The following is a 13,789-nucleotide window of genomic DNA, read 5'->3' as shown; positions in this document are numbered from 1 at the left end:
TAACAAGGATAAGGATTGGAGACAACATTAAGGAGGTCTAGAGTTATGATTACCCCTATTGTCGGAATCCTTCCCGCTACGTCTTCTATAATTTTACCTAAGTATTCTCTATCGATCATGAGCGCTCTGAGTGTCGTAGTTCTCTCCCGAGTAACTACCAAAATTTACTAGAAATATTCTCCCGAATTACGCTAGCTGGCATTAAGTACGGCTCACTCGGATCGCACCAAGGTTTCATTATCTCTAATCCCACCTTTAAACGCTCCGTATTGATCTCTCGTATACGTTCGGAGTGATGTTGTTCAACAACTACCTAAATATACACTCTCTCCCGAGTAATACACACTAAATAGGCACAGTCGATTGAGAGCTCTTCAACCAACCACAATATAAACGTAGGCAAATCTATATTAACGTAACAGGAAATCATCCTCCAATAGGTTCCATCAAAACCCTAGATAACAAATTAGCTATTCATAGTAGTATGCATATCTACAATACTAGAATTCATAAACAATAATGGAAATAGGAAGAAGGAAGTGAAAAACTTGTAAAAGAATACTCCGCCTTGCTCCTAGTGTGTTCTTGCCTCCTTAGGCCGAATCCCCGGTCTCCTTAGCCTCCTTAGGTCTAAATTATGTCAAAAGTCCTCAAAATACCGTTTTTCTATCTATATATACCAAGTAGGGTCGGGCCCAAACAATTATACCTTCTCCTACGCGAAAAAGAACACTTTTCTCGGACAGGACGTGCGCGGCCGCGCTCTTGGCCGCGCACTTTTCACACTTTCTGCTCCATATGTGCAATCAGTGCGCGGCCGCGCACTTTTCACGCTGTTCTGTTGGGAATTTGAAAAAACATAAAACATGAAAGTTGTAGCCCTTTGAATTAGCTTTCCAAAAATGTATTGCGTAGCCCAAACGGAGTTTTGAGCCAAAGGTTATGTGTATTTTACTAGACAGTGCACAATATGCCTACTCGATTCTTCGTTCGTTCTTAACTGTCATCCGTTGATCCCCGAACATGATCCCAGCTTATTTCTTTGGGCTTTTACTCAGACTTCAAAGCTCCAAATCACTTGAATTCATCTCATAACATCTACATAGCTCGGAACCACTCCTACAAGGCATAAAACACACAATTAGTGCAAAACACTAGCGATTAAAGCTCAAACTCAATTAAAGTACAGTAAATTAGAGTGTAATAAGCGACTAAAATACGTGATTATAGCCTATCATCACTTGCCTTAACAAAATAAATCTAAAATTCAACTCAAATATAAAAATTTCTTAATGTGCTTACTTAAATTTATCAAGTCCACTTGAGAATCTAAAAATAAAATTTGAATAGGTAAATATTTTAATGTATAATGAATTTACCATGCACTATTTTATTAATGTTAATATGTTGACGGTGCCATTTCGATAAAAAAAAAATTTTTTTTGGGTTATTGCTTGAGCAACATAAATTTTATGCTCTACGTAGAGAAAATCAAAAACCATCTAATACAAGTTTGAAATAAAAATATAAGTGGATTTATTTGTAAGCTCGACATATTGTTGGAATAATATAATATCATCGTAACTCCCAGTAATCGTCTTTTGAATTTGGATATCTTAGGTTAGAGGGTATTTTGTCCAAAATTATTTTATTAATTTTAATATGTCAGTTCCACACAAATTAATGTCTAAATTGGGGATAAAATTTAAATAACTGCGAAAAGTATCCCTTTATATGCAAATCTCCTAACCAGCCAATATTCTGTGTAGGGGTAAAGAACACAAATAGCTCTCGGAAAGGATGATCTTGAATTTTTGTCCTCACTTTCCCTATAGACAGAACTTCAAGATTAAGAAGTGTTGCCTCTAACTTGGCCCATGGACAATACATTTAACTTTTGACCTTGAAGTTCTACCTATGAGGCAAACGGGAGTCAAAAGTTAAAGACCGCCCCAAAAAAGGTCATATTTCTGCAAAATTTTTTGTAAAAATAGCACGGGCTAGCCAGTTTTCGAACTGGTCATTCAAAAATAGCCCGCGATTGCAAAGTCATTGAAAACTAGTCACTATTTTGCGGCAACACAGAAAGTTCCAACATAATATACTTGAGATCGGTGCACTTGCGTATGAACTTCCAGCATATTATGCTGGAACTCCAACACGGAGAAAGTTCCAGTATAATATACTATATTATGTGTCGCGCCTTCTTTTCATCTCCTCCGCGGGGAGGAGTCCGGATTTCGAAATTCACGGGGTGTAATGACTCATTTCCTTTTGGGAATTGGGTATTTGAAGAGTTGCCACCTAACGAGTTAAGGTGCGTTAGGGCACCTAGAGTAATTAAGTCTTGGGTTGGTTTGTATTACCAGAGATTAGGGTAAGGGCTCGAGGTAACCTCGAGGGGAAGGTGTTAGGCACCCCTCTTGGTCCACAACTGTGGGTCCCGGCCGAACTTATATTCACAAATTAGTCCAAAATAAACAAACAGTTGAAACAAATAATTGCAAGCAGAGCATGTTGGGCATTGTATAACTCAAATAATAAAGTAAGAATTTAAACAGGTTCCATGTATAAACAGGAAAATAAAGCTTCAAGTAAAGAGGATTTGGGGAGAGGGAGGTCCTAGGTTGGTCAGCCTATAGGATCACATTAGTACAGTGCTCGGTAATCACTCCTTGAAAAGGGGCTACGCGTGGCATTAGCGCACTGGTCATCATATCCATGTCTACCTTTTCCATCCTTTTATTGGTCATGCAAAGCGAGTGTTGGTCACGGATTCCTATCGCGTGCTGCTACCCGTCCCTTCTTAGTGGTCCCGGAGGGTGTTAGGACCTCTACCTATGGGTGGTTCTGGACGTACCCCTAAGGTTTTAAAGGCGAAAATCTAAGGCGACAGTCAAAAACATTTAGGACTTTCACATAATGGGAGCAATTAAGAGGCTCACAATTTCCTACTCAAACAAACATACAAGCAGCACGACTCAAATACAGTTAAGGTCTTTATTAATCAAAGTCCTAAAGCAGGATTTCTAAGCGATTATGCAGAAATAGACCACTTTCAGATTCAGAAGTTTTGACCTTATAGTTGCCTAGTGACTCCTTTTAAACAGCTTATTAGAATCAGAAATGTTGAACGGTGGAAACAACTTCAGGGAAATGCAGGTTTTGAAAAATACCCTAAGGCTTGCCTATGTGCAGTACTGTGTACATATATTAATGCAGAGACAAACAAGTTTTCGAAATAGACCCTTTTTGACACCTGTAAGCAGGATATCTAATGAGGTTAAGCCGAATTTGAAAGAACTAGTTTCAGGAAATGTCATCACTGAATAAGGCCAGTTTTAAGAAGTGAACTAGACGAAAATAAAATTGACTCATTAGGCTAATTAGACTACTAGAGGTAATTGTGGATAGCAATCCCCACAGGCATGATGTCTATATTTGAAATGATTAAAGACACGGTTGTTTGAGGCCCTATGAACATGATTTCTAACATGACGAAAATGCAGAATCTTAAGAACGTGATTTCTGTTTGATGCAAACGAAACTGGAAATGAAGTCCTTATAGGCATGATTTCTATTATGATGCAAACAATATTAATAGTGAAATCCTATAGGCATGATTTCTATTAGGCAAAGCAATCAGGTTTTAAAAAAGAGTAAATCCCTATGAGCATGTTTTCTATTGAGTAAAGCAGGCAAATTTTTAAAAGTAAGATCCTAAGAGCAGGATTTCTACCCATGTTACCCCACAAAGTATACATCTACCCACCCCTTTTTACTAAGTACCCCCAAATTTCTGTTTATAAATTATTACAGACCAATCAATGAATTACATAAGTAAAAATAGAAAATCAAGAAGCTATTCTATAGAGAGCCTGCAATTAGGCCCAAGTTTCCTAGAAGCCTCCAATGGTCTTTCAAGCCTCATTTCCATAGACAAATCAGAGTCTACGTGCATCAAAGTTCCCTAAGGGTCTCAAGGACCCCGGACAATGCTTACACCTAGACTTAGTAGCCAAGCATTGAACCAGTGCAGTGTGGAAAGGTGAGCCTCAGTATGCCAGAGTTTAGAGGGTTCTCAAGAGGATCCCAAGGAAATACACATACTAGAGGGGGCAGAACTTATTAACTAAGAATGAAGTGGGAGTGCAGGACACAGATTGAAAAAAGTTTATTAAAGACTGGACTTAAAAGTCTGTTTATGAAAGCAATTAATAAGGTAATAGAGGTTGTCTGAAAAAAGTTGTAGTGATACACACAGTCAAGTACTTCAGCAGTCACGGAGTCCAACTGAACTCAGTAGTCACACAGGGGCCAAGGGTTTGGGAAGACACAGGCATTTGACTGCAAACACATAACCCCAGCAAGGGTATTTGGCCTGGTTTTGGACATGCTCAAAAATAGTTGAAACTGGCATAATCACAAACCAATCAGGAAAAATATAGACTCATAGAGGGGGACAAGGATTAGGGATTCATAAGAATGGTAAGCACACAGCAAGTAAAGAGAACAATTGTCCGTGCATGTTTGAATCACACAAGGGAATACATGAATGAAAAGGGAGGGGAGCCATACTAGCATGCTGATAATATAGCCTAACTACAAACTTCACAACAGAACCACAAGTAAAAGTAGGCTAGAAATAAAAGAAACTGAAACAAGAAAAGAAACATGTTGTTGTTGAGGCTTTAAGTTAAACTAGGACATACCAGTGAAGATAGAAGCAAGCAGAATGAAAGAACCAAAGGGCACAGATGATTAGCCTTGGCTTGCAGCCGGCTAATAGTAGCAAATAACACAAGGAAGAAAGAGAAACAGAGATTTTTATAAAAGAGGAGTTTTTGAAAGCTAAGTGTCGGTGCCTTGTTTGTGAAAAACTTAGAGTATTTATAGTTGAAAATAGGTAGTGGAATAAGGTAAAAATCATAGCAGTACACTAATTTAAGAACTCAGAATCAATCAATCGGAGAATCAAGGAAGTACTTCCTTAAGTTAAGGGAATTAAAATCAAACGGAAAGATTCAGTACCATATAAAGCAGGAAGAAGAATCAGTGCATGATTAAATAAGGAAAGAGTCAAGGTTCAGTAGGCATAGAGTAGTCAATTAGGACCAAATTCAGAAAAAACCCAATTAAGGAAAGACTAAGTAAACAAAGTGCCATGGTAAATAAGGTAATGAAATCAGTTAATTTAAACAGACAAGGTAAAGCTTTTAGGGCTTTAAAAGAAGATCTTTCAATCACCATCAATTAAGGAAAATCAGAATCAATCATGGGGAGTCATGATTCTGTATATTTCACCATATAAATAGAGACGAATGAACAGAAGTAGCAAACAAACACGGTCAGTTATATAGACAAGAAGAAACAAGAGATGAGCAAACACAATCATATAGGGATGATATAAGTAGGCTAAAGATTCAGCAGAACATATTCGAAGCATGGGGGACCACAAGAGATTAACAAGAATCAAGTATACAGGCTAACACACAAAAACGAAGTAAAGAAAATCATGCTAACACACAGAAAAGAAGTAGAGAAAATCATGCTAGCACACATAGAAACGAAGTAATAAAAATCTTTTAAAAATTAGGGATTTTAACCGAGTCAAGTTAAAAAGTAGTAGGACATAAAATTGGTCAAAATAAACAAGGGAAAAAGGTTTAATCATAAGGAAATTGGTTAAAATAGGTTTAGAAAGAACTCCGAAAAAAACCCTAGTTTTCAATGAAAGTAAAACGATTTAGAGTAGAGGATCTTTCAGAGGAAAGCTCGAGAATAAGCAAATCATAGAAGGAAACAGGCTTAAAGCATGAAAATAACACGGATCTGAGAGATTCAGAAGAGAGTTAGGGTTTCAAAGGAAACCCAAATAGAAATCAAAAGAACCTGTTGTAACCTCACAAATCGTAACACCTATGGTGTGATTTTGCCCAAGAGAAGCCTCGAACAACAGAATCAGAAACCATAGGTCCCAATCGACATGGCCCAGGACCTTTGAGGGCCTTAGAGATGATGAGCAAGGCGGTGGAGTGACCATTGGAAGCTTGGGGTTTGAGAGATAGTCGCCGGAGATGACCGGAGAAGGAGGTGAGTGGAGGAGTCTAGGGTTAGGTTTGAGAGAAGAGTGGAGATGAGAGAGCATCTGAAGGCGGCGGTTTAGAAGAAATGATTTAGGGTTTGGGGTCTCTCAAAATTAAAAAGGAAAGGAAGAACGAGGGTCGTTGATCTAAGAGATCAACGGCCAGGATTTAAAATGGCTTGGGTTGGGTAGGGGTAATTGGGTCTGGGTCGGGTTATTTAATTAGAAGATGGGGCTGGGAATTGGTCCGATTTTGGCTACAATTGAAAGCCAAATTTGGCTATTATTTAAATAACTAGTTTTTCCCTATTTTAATAAATAATAAGTAATATCTGGAAGATAATTTAAGGTGTCAAAATGTTTTAAAATTCATAATTAATATTTTAAAAATATAATGGCCAATTTTATGCATATAAAATATAATTATATTTTGAAATGGGCTAACATTGCAATTATATGCAATTTAGCTTAAAAATACTAAATGTAATTGTTTAAAAAAAAATCACACTAGCCATATTTTGGCATAAGTATAGAAATCAAATAAATGAATTATCAAAACAATAATTTTGGAAATAATTATTGGGGATTTTATGGATAAAAGGGGGAAAATAAATCAATTTACACCTTAAAATTATGGAAAAAATAATGAAAGCCTTGTGCATGCTTATATATGCATATATATGCTATTTTGAAGGCTTTTATGCATATTTAAAATATATAGGAAAAAATTGGGTATCAACATTATGCTGGACCGGTATATTATACTGGAGTTCTAGTATATTATACTGGAATTCCAGTATATTATACTGGAGTATTTTTCCGGATTTTGAACAGTGTTTTCGTTCAGATTTATCTTTACATGAAAAGTTGTTAAATTTCGATTATCTTTGAAACTGTGCCTATTTTTGAATGGCCACTTGTAAATTTGGCTATTTTTTAATTTCTCCCATTTTTTGCGTAGGGTGCAAATCTGCAACTTTTGCATTTTGGCCCACTAAGAGAAATTTCTTTGTAAAATGTAAAAGAATAGAGTAGTATTTTTTTTATTAATGAGGACTCTTCCCTTTTGAGAAATCATTTAGTAATTTTCTCGATCGAAGGTAATTAGTACTTGCTAATTACTACTGGCGGATTTCTATACTTCAATTACCAAGTCAAAACTACTAACTCATTGGAATTATGGTTCAAATATAATTTAACATTTGAGGTCAAAATTACTACTGCTTTTTGTGATTGCAATGGGAAATTTTACCTTCATTTTTCTACAAACTCAAATTTCAAGCATAATGAGGGCAAAGCCAATGAGAAAAGAAGTAACACGGGTAATTTTTGGTACATTAAAATCTGTATAAGGTAACATAATCAGTTTATTATAAGATACAAACTTTAAGCCTCTTGACTACATATGTAGTAGGGACACACGCTTTTGTAAATATATTAATTCCACTATACTAAACAAGCAAATAATGTATGTCACTTGTCTTGTACTACTTCAATAACAAATCATTTTCTTTCAATTTTCATCTTTAGTACTCTTGAATTTGGATCTATGCAGTTGCAATTGGATCCAGCTTGACATCAGATTCAATAGATTTCATAGCTTCAAATCTTGGCTCCTTGGCCTGAAACTTTAATCCGGCGTATAACTTCATGTAATCATCAAACACATATTTGGGATAAACTTGTTTGCTCTCCGCTGCCTCTTTTTCAACGAGAGCTGGTGCGGGATAGATCACTGCATCACTTCCTGGATTATAGAAAGAAGCTAATGACATCCGAGTCCCGTCTTTTTGCGCTATCACTCTGTGCATCACACTCTTGTACTTCCCATTTGTGATCACCTGTTTTCACATTTTTCATTAGAACACTTGGTATATACTCCAATCTATAGTGAGAAAAGTATACACCTAGCTCGATCCATCATATAAGCAGTTGATGCACGTACACCTATTATATCAGACTCAAACTCTCTATATTTATATAGAAAACTTAAAAGAAAAACACTAGACGGCTAACCCAATATAGACATTATAGACACGTACGATCTAGTATATAAGCAGTTGATGCACGTGCACCTAGTACATTAGACGCATCAAACTCTTCATTCAAACTCCAACTAAGACATTTTTGGATTATTACCTCAAGTTGGTGCATGTGGACCTGTTGCACGTGCACCTATTGCATAAGACTCAAAAAGGGGAAAACACTAGATGCCTCACCCCATATAGACATTATAGACACCTACGATCTAACATATAAGCAGTTGATACACGTGCACCTACTACATTAGACTCATCAAACTCTTCATTCAAACTCCAACTAAGACATTTTTGGATGATTACCTCAAGTTGATCACCAAGGTTAACGACGATGGAGTGGCGCATAGGAGGAACATCGATCCATTGGCCGTCTTTGAGGAGTTGTAGGCCGCTTACTTTGTCATCTTGGAAGAGAAGGATTATGCCACCAGCGTCCGTATGGGCGCGCAGTCCCTTAATCAAATCTGGTTTTGGGCATGGTGGATAATTGCTCACTTTAGTTCCAAAGTTTGGACCTTTAGATCCATAAAATACATTTTTCAAGTAACCATTTTCTAGACCAAGATTTTCACATAGTAAATCCAAGAGCTCCTCTGCTAAATTCTCTAATCTTTTAGCAAAATCTCTCATAACCTCCCTGCATTATATGAACAACTTTGGATTAACTATATGTTATTTTTTGATAGAAGAAACTATCTTTGAAGTACATGTGCACCCCCTCCCCCCCACCCCCACCCCCAAACCACACACACACAAAAAAAAAAAGTAGAATAAAATAAGGGGTAGCAGGTGCAGCATGTTCAGTTATAGTAAATCATTGTCCTCCTCCTGTATCCAATTTGGAATCTTGGACAATTTAGGCTGGCAAAGTTGGACACCGACTTATATCATGTTACTTTATTATAATAATAACAACCAATAACAAAAATTTGTATATTATAATAATACTTCATTATCCTTGAGGTTTAGAAGTTCTTGTTTTTTTTTCTTCTAATAACTGTGTATATATCCGAGTCTGCACACATTTCGACTAGTCCACGTGATACGTGTTATCCATCAACACAGGTATCGGGTAACTTTTTTTTTTTTTGGAAACTTCTCAGGAAAATCCGCAACTGCTACCATTCGGTTGCACGGATAACCCGCTCACTGCACAATAGCTCGCAAATCACACGGGAGATGTAAACAGCACTAGACAAGCCTGGTGCAGCGAGCTCTGACTGAGGGGCTGCTGGTGAGGGGAATCGATCCCAGGTCTGCCATGTGGGAAACCACTCACCCGACGACTCAGGCAATTCTTACACAAATATTCAGATAGATAAGAAGAAATCACCTAGCACGAAGTATAGCAGTATGATTTACCTGTATTGATCATCAAGACCAGCAACTTCAGAGATGTTAGCAACAGGGAGATGGCGCAAGAAGAAAGTGCTTTCCCAATCCATATCAGTAACCTCAGCTTCTACACCTTCAAGACCTTTGCTGGCCACCAATTCCTTAAACCTCTGTTCCATGCATTTCTTGTAATGTCCCTTTGTTAATTTCTCAACTGTGTCCATTACTTCATGTGGGATTCCATGGTTCACCAACTATAAATTACACAACCAAATTTACAAACATTTCCAAGATTTAATAAGAAGTTTATATTGATACCCTAGGATATAGGGATGGAGCTACAATATTAGCTATGAGTTCAGACGAACTCAATAGTTTTTGCGTAGAACCTATATTGTATTAGGAAATTTATTAAGTATGTATAATATTTAATTGTAAATCCAGTAAGGCATTAACTAAAACGAGTTATGAGTTTTGTGGCAAGTTCAGAACCCATAAACTTCAAATCTTAGCATTAACCCAACTGGTATACATAATTAAGGAGACATTTTTATGAAGAAAATTACCTCAAAGAAGCCCCAGTTTTCACAAGCATCCTTAATCATTTCCATGGTGGCAGCTTTTTCAGAACCATTTAGTTTTTCCAAGTTGATAATTGGGAAATTCTCCATCTTTCTTGTAGAATAAAGAAATGTGTTTTTGAGTGTATGGTGTGTAAATTACAAGATATTGAAGATGAATGTGAGTTTTTATGTCAAAACATTGAGGCTTTCTTTGGGTATTTATAGGGAAAGAAATCATGTAATGCTGTGAGGAGAGTTAATAATTGTATAGTGGCATCTTATTTTGGTCTGGCCGACATTTCAAGTCGAAGTCCCACGTAACTCCCTTAGGGGTCGTTTGTTTGGAATATGATTTATACCGGTATAAGTTATGCCGGTATAAGTTATATTGGGATACATTATGCTGGGATTGTTGTTTATTCATTGTTTGGTGTGTTGTATTAAGAATGACAATTGCATAATTTCTAAGAAGAAGGTATAACCGGTATTAATTACCCCACCTTTTATAAGGTATAAGTTATCCCGGTGTTAAAATTAACACCGGGATAACTTATACCTGGTTTACTAATCAAACAGAGTATTAAGTTGGTATTAAATTTTTATACCACCCGTATACCTTTTTATACCTCATACCAAACGACCCCTTAGTCTACCCCATGAGAGGTTTCCCTTTTTTTATTTTTTTAATATTGGATCCTAATTAAATTCGAAATTACTGATTTGACTAATTTAGATTAGGTGTGACGACCCGACCCGTCGTCTCATGTGTTACTGTTTCGTTTCTCCCATTTTATGCTTCTTTATGTTTCGTTATCGGTATGTGGTGTGTTAGAGTTGATTTGGATTGGTTTTGATAAGAAATGAGACACTTAGCTCTTTAAGGAAGGCCTAAGTTGGAAAAGTCAACCGGACGTTGACTTATGAGTTAGAAGGCTCGGATGTGATTTCCGGTGATTCGGTTAGCTTCGGGAAATGATTTGTGACTTAGGAGTGCGATCGGAATTGATTTTGGAGGTCCGGTGTAGAATTAGGCTTGAATTGGCGAAGTTAGTATTTTGGCGAATTCCGGTTGATAGGTGAGATTTTGATCCGAGGGTCGGAATGGAATTCCGAGAGTTGCTGTAGCTCCATTAGGTGATTTTGGATATGTGTGTAAAATTTCAGGTCATTCGGACATCGTTTGGTCGGGTTTTTGATCGAATGCGTAATTCGGAAGTTTTTAAGAAACTTAGGCTTGAATCCGATGTGATTTGATGGTTTTAGCATTGTTTGAAGTGTTTTGAGGATTGGAACAAGTTTGAATAAGGTATTAGGATGTGTTGGTATTTTTGGTTGAGGTCCCGGGGGCCTCGGGGTGAATTCGGGTGGTTAAACGGAAGGTTTTTGGAGTTAATTGCAGGTTCAACCTTGCTGGTATCTGTTGGTTTCGCACCTGCGGTTATGGGACCGCAGGTGCGGTCTCGCTGAAGCGATTGGAAGATGCGCAGAAGCGGAAGTCTTGGCCCTTGCCAGATTCCGCAGGAGCGGAAGGAGGACCGCATAGGCGGCCTCGCAGAAGCGAGCTAGACCTCGCAGGAGCGGAATTTGGAACCCTGCTCAGGTCCCGCAGAAGCGGAACATTGGATCGCTTAAGCGATCCCGCAGATGCGATTGGGGACCGCAGAAGCGGAAGGTTGCCTTAAGTGAAAGGTCCGCAAAAGCGGACGTTGACCGCATAAGCGGAAGCCGCAAAAGCGGTACTGGATCCGCAGAAGCGAAATGCCTGGCAGTTAAGTGAAATTAATCATCTTCGCGAATTTTTGAAAGAACAACATTTTGGACTTCGGACTAAGGAGATTTTGGGCGATTTTTGAAGAGGGTTTCGAGGGCTATCATCATGTATGGATTATTGGGCTTAGATTATGTTATTATTGTGTATAAACATAAATTAACACTGAAAACCCAAGGAACTAAAGGGTAAAAATGGGGTAAGTTAGGGTTTGAGAATTTTGATGTAAAAATAGAATTTTGAGGGTCAAACGAACTCCGATTTTGGTGAACTTTATATGTATGGACTCGTGGCGAGACGAGGAATCCGGTGATGTGAATTTTGTAATTTTTCGAGAAGCGGGCCCGGGGCTCGGGTTTTGCTAGTCTCGATATTTCTGTTATTTCTTGGTTGTTTTCGATTGGGTATTGTTCCCTTGGTATATTGTAATGTATTCGCTCTGATTTTGGTTAGATTCGACGCGCGTGGAGGCCGGTTTGAGGGGCAAAGGCGCCGAGAGCTAGAGATTTCACCGGTTCGAGGTGAGTAATACTTGTAAATGATATCCTGAGGGTTTGAAACCCCGGATTTGCACATCATAGTGCTGTATTGTGGTGACTTGCACGCCAGGTATGAGCGTGGGGTAGAGCACCGTTGGGGATTGCGACTTGGTCCGTCCCGATTGTTGATTTTACTACGTAATTGACTGAAACCTACTTGATGCTATTGTGATTTGGGTTGATTGTCATGTTTTGGGCTTCGTGCCGATTATTTGAATCCTTTAGGGATTATTATCACTGTTTTCATGACACTTAGCATATTAAATGATTTTAGTCCTGAGTTAAACCCTGTTTTGAAATAGTCATATTGTTAAAGTTTAAAGACTTAAATTGCATTTTTCTGATGTTTTGAGTTAAAAGCTATTACTTGACATTGCCCGAGTGGCTCATTTGCATGTTCTGGACTGAGGATGGATCGGGCTGCACGCCGCAGCGATACTATGATGATATTGCGCTTGGGCTGTAGGAGCCCCTCCGGAGTCTGAACCCCCACAGTGAGCGCGGGTACCCAAATGGATCGGGCTGCGCGCCGCAGCGGTCATATGCATTGCATTGCATTCATGCATTGGTTCCTGTTTGTAATACGTGTCATGACATTCAGCACTCTCATTTCATTGGCATTCATGCTACTTCTTGCACTGTTTACCAGACGCCCTGGTGTTAATTGTTAGTGGAGTGCTGTGCCCGAGGGGCTGACTTATGTGCGGACTTGCACTATCTGATTACGCATTCATTTGCTTGACTGTTGGAAAAGGATATTTTCAAAAGAGGTTTTTAAACTGAGCCAGATATTTTCTAAAGGATTTTTCACGGTTTTACTGTTTTCTCAAAGGGTTGTACTGTCCTATATAGCATGATGGAGTGCTCTTACGTGATTTCTTGCCTCTCAGTTATTATTTACTCTTATTACCACTGAGTTGGAAGTACTCACTTTACTCCCTGCACCTCGCGTGCAGTTGCAGGTATTGTTCACCCGGTAGCGGGTGATTAGCGGACTGAAGGTAATACTAATGTAGCTGAGCAAGGTGACCGCCAGCGTTCGCGGCACCGGACTTCATCTTTTGGATTCCAGATTTCATTTTATATATATATGACCCTGTAGTTGTGTTCCTACTTCTTAGATGCTCGTGACTTGTGACACCCCGGTCGGGTAGTAATTAACAGTTTCTAATGCCATTAAGTTGTATCTTCTATTTATTTATGTTTAATAATTGTTAGTGAAAGGATTTGGGTTAGTTGGCTGGCCTTGTCTTCACGAGAGGCGCCATCACGACCGGGTATGGGAATTGGGTCGTGACAAGTTGGTATCAGAGCCTAGGTTACTAGGTCTCACGAGTCATGAGCAGGTTTAGTAGAGTCTCGCGGATCGGTACGGAGACGTCTGTATTTATCCTCGAGAGGCTGCAGAACCTTTAGGAAAACTTCCCATTCTTGGAATTCTTATCGTGCGTACTTGATTC

The 13,789-nt window shown here is 38.5% G+C and overlaps 1 protein-coding gene across 1 annotated transcript; it reads right to left on the bottom strand.

Annotated features, from left to right (window-relative positions):
• Positions 7,390-10,267, bottom strand: LOC109226594 (1-aminocyclopropane-1-carboxylate oxidase 1). The gene is made up of 4 exons (XM_019391407.1): positions 10,026-10,267; positions 9,487-9,713; positions 8,428-8,761; positions 7,390-7,926 (listed from the first exon to the last, which is right to left on the bottom strand). The coding sequence occupies exons 1-4, from the start codon at positions 10,128-10,130 to the stop codon at positions 7,633-7,635; spliced, it is 960 nt and encodes a 319-aa protein (XP_019246952.1). The 5' UTR covers positions 10,131-10,267; the 3' UTR covers positions 7,390-7,632.

Source organism: Nicotiana attenuata, chromosome 1 (genome assembly GCF_001879085.1).
Source record: "Nicotiana attenuata strain UT chromosome 1, NIATTr2, whole genome shotgun sequence".
In the NCBI taxonomy this organism is placed as follows: Eukaryota; Viridiplantae; Streptophyta; class Magnoliopsida; order Solanales; family Solanaceae; genus Nicotiana; species Nicotiana attenuata.
The sequence above is the reverse complement of the archived record's forward strand: the minus strand, read 5'-3'. Positions and strand labels throughout refer to the sequence as shown.

What these genes read in the sequence shown, in the direction of transcription:
- LOC109226594 (XM_019391407.1), bottom strand. Translation starts at nt 10,130, where the DNA reads ATGGAGAATTTCCCAATTATCAACTTGGAAAAACTAAATGGTTCTGAA. An exon ending in AAAACTGGGGCTTCTTTGAG is followed by an intron (nt 9,714 to 10,025) that starts GTAATTTTCTTC and finishes TGTAATTTATAG; the next exon opens with TTGGTGAACCATGGAATCCC. An exon ending in GGTCTTGATGATCAATACAG is followed by an intron (nt 8,762 to 9,486) that starts GTAAATCATACT and finishes CATATAATGCAG; the next exon opens with GGAGGTTATGAGAGATTTTG.